At 36.9% G+C, this 2,831-nt stretch overlaps 1 protein-coding gene across 1 annotated transcript; it reads right to left on the bottom strand.

The window, feature by feature from the left end:
- Positions 1-376: 376 nt before the first annotated feature.
- Positions 377-2,193, bottom strand: LOC111891068 (U-box domain-containing protein 4). Its single transcript, XM_023887157.3, has 2 exons — positions 672-2,193; positions 377-552 (listed from the first exon to the last, which is right to left on the bottom strand). The coding sequence occupies exons 1-2, from the start codon at positions 2,016-2,018 to the stop codon at positions 490-492; spliced, it is 1,410 nt and encodes a 469-aa protein (XP_023742925.1). The 5' UTR covers positions 2,019-2,193; the 3' UTR covers positions 377-489.
- Between the last annotated feature and the right edge of the window lie 638 nt (positions 2,194-2,831).

Raw genomic sequence — 2,831 nt, forward strand, 5'->3', positions numbered from 1 at the left:
CCCACCAAAGCTTTATATGTTTGTGGAAAAATCTTTAGATAATGACCACAAACACCACAATGCTTATGTTTATGCTTATTGCCAGCTATAAAACAAATTCAACCCAAAAAATACATCCAAAAGCACCTCTTCCATTAATGTTTGGTTGTAACATTATGATGAAATATCAAAATAATCAATAACTAAAAAAAGGAAACATTCCAAAACCATATATCTCCATATAAGAATAAGAATAATATCACACGATTATTGTTACAATAAGTAGTAAGAATTGAATTGATGGATGTAAACACAGACCCACCCAAAAAAAAAAAAAGACCCATCATGCTTCTTGCCAGCTATAATAAATATAAATTCAAATAAAAACAACACTAGATTTTAAAAATATATATAATATTAAAAAATCAAACCCAATAATATTTTATTCCACTCTACAAAATCCATTTCCTATAATAATATAATATATTTATATACAGCCAACCAAACTGTTCATATTGGAGTGGAAGAACCTTCTTGCCTTTGTTCTCTCAGGTACCCAAGTAATCTTTCAGCCTAAAAAATCAAAAAATATAAAGATTCCATCAAGATTTAAAGATTCTATCAAGAAACTATAATAATGTTAATCTTCAATGTTATAATGATCAATGCAAATTTCAAGATTTCAAGATTACCTTGTGTTTAGTTCTGGCGGTTGACGTCTGTGAAAGAGCAACAAGCGGCGGAATTGCACCTTCTCCGACCAACAACCCTCTGTTTCTGCCGCTATAAACACCTTCTTCACACACCTGCAACAATGTCACCACCGCGAATTCTTTCCCTTTCACCGATGTACCATCCTCAATCACCTCCACCAACGCCGTAATCCCACCTTCTTCCACGATCGCGGTCTTCCCTTCCTCTATCGCCGCCAAGCTACTCAACACCACCATCGCTTTCTCTGCCATTCCGACACCCGTTTCCCCGGCAACCAGCTCCACCAAAGGCTTCACCACCCCAGCAGATACTGCTCTCTTCTTGTTCGCCTTCATCGAGCAGAGCTTATACAGAGTGGTTAACGCGTCTTTCTTCCCTCGATTAGAACCATTGATTAGGAGAGATACCAATGGAGGAATAGCTCCGCAAGCTCCGATTGACGCCTTGTTTTCGTCGACCAAAGCTAAACTTAACAACGCACAGGCAGCGTTTTGCTTTGAAACTTCCGTCCCGGTTTTTACAACATAAATTAGGGATTTTACTGCTTCGGTGTTGGCAATCAGTGGTTTGTTATCGTCGAGGAGAGATAGATTAAGTAGCGCAGTAACGGCGTGCTCTTGAGTCCAAGGATCGGTACACCGGAGAAGTGGAATCAACGCCGGAATGGCGCCGGACTCTCCGATTAACGCTCGATTATCTGATCGGTTCTTCGCTAGCAGTCTCAGCTTCGCTGCCGCCGACCTCTTCACGGCAACGGAACTCGACCTGAGACTATCAACACAGATCTTAACAGTCGGCTGTAAATCCTCAGGCGAAATGCTCTCAATTATCTCCGTTGAGAAATTCTCCCGTTGCAGAAACCCTTCACAAGGCTCCGGCTCCGGTTGCAGCTCCCGATTCTCATCATTCTCTCTCGATTCCTCCGGGAAAGTGGCCAACCGTTGTAATTCTCCCGATATATCACTACTGTAAGCCGAGAAATCACTGAAGGCTTGAGAAATTTCTAAAAAATCGTCAGAGGACATCGTGGAAGACGCTGATTTCAACGGCTTACGGTTGCTCCCACAGGTAGCTGTAGCGAGCTCCTGCAAATGAACATCGATAACAGAATCAGTAAGGTTTTCATCGTTAAAGTGGGTTTCGGTGGATGTGAAGGAACACGCGTTGCTGTAATCGGATTGGTGGAAATTTGAACGAATGGTTCTCATGGAGCGACCCATATGTTTGCTCCTGGAAGGTGAAGAAGAAGATAAAGGTGGTGTATAGTAAGGGTAAGGTCGAGTTATGGAGGAATTAGAACGACGGGTTTCTTCAAGAGACACCATTGAATCAAGCTTGAGAGGGTTTTCAGTTTTGAATTCAAAAAGTTGTAGATTTCAATTTCAGTTTCATGGTGGTTTTGTTTTGTTGATGGAAGGGTTTGGAGAAATGAAGGCATGAAAGGGGTTTTTGTGGTTGGTTTTGGCCACTGGCATAGAACCACTGCCAGCTAAGCAAGGCTTTGGAGTTTACGCCTCATAAAAATAAACACATTTTTATGACCATTAAAAAATAATAAAACTTTTTGTTGAACAAGATAGAAATTTCAAACAAAGAATATTACATTTTATAATTGTTATAATAGTACAATGCAAGACAAGAAGAAAAAAAACAATAGTGATACTTGATATATTTATAGTCACTTTTCTTAATCACAAAGTCAATTGCTTTTCATATTAAATCTATATATTCTCTAAAAGTGAAAGGAAAGGTAAATATGTAGTTTATGTCATTTCAAATTGTTAACAATAATCTAAAAAGTAATGTGTATACACTAACCTTAAAAACTCAAAAAATTTAATGATAAAATGAATCACATGAACTCAGTTGTATAATAATTCAAAATGGAAAACTTTAATATGGATCACAATGAAGTGGGTAATCGGTGAATAATATTTGTGTTGTTTTTAATTTCAATATAGAAAACTATTATGGTAGGTATTATTAAAAGTTGTCTTTTAGTTTTTATTTTTGTTTAATAAAAAAATTAATATTTTAAGAATTTGAACCATATTAGTCTATTACTAAATTTTAAATATATTATCAATAATATAATGATCGAACTTATAAAAGCTGATTTATTATATAATTTATTGTTT

Source organism: Lactuca sativa, chromosome 7 (assembly GCF_002870075.4).
Source record: "Lactuca sativa cultivar Salinas chromosome 7, Lsat_Salinas_v11, whole genome shotgun sequence".
Taxonomy (NCBI): Eukaryota; Viridiplantae; Streptophyta; class Magnoliopsida; order Asterales; family Asteraceae; genus Lactuca; species Lactuca sativa.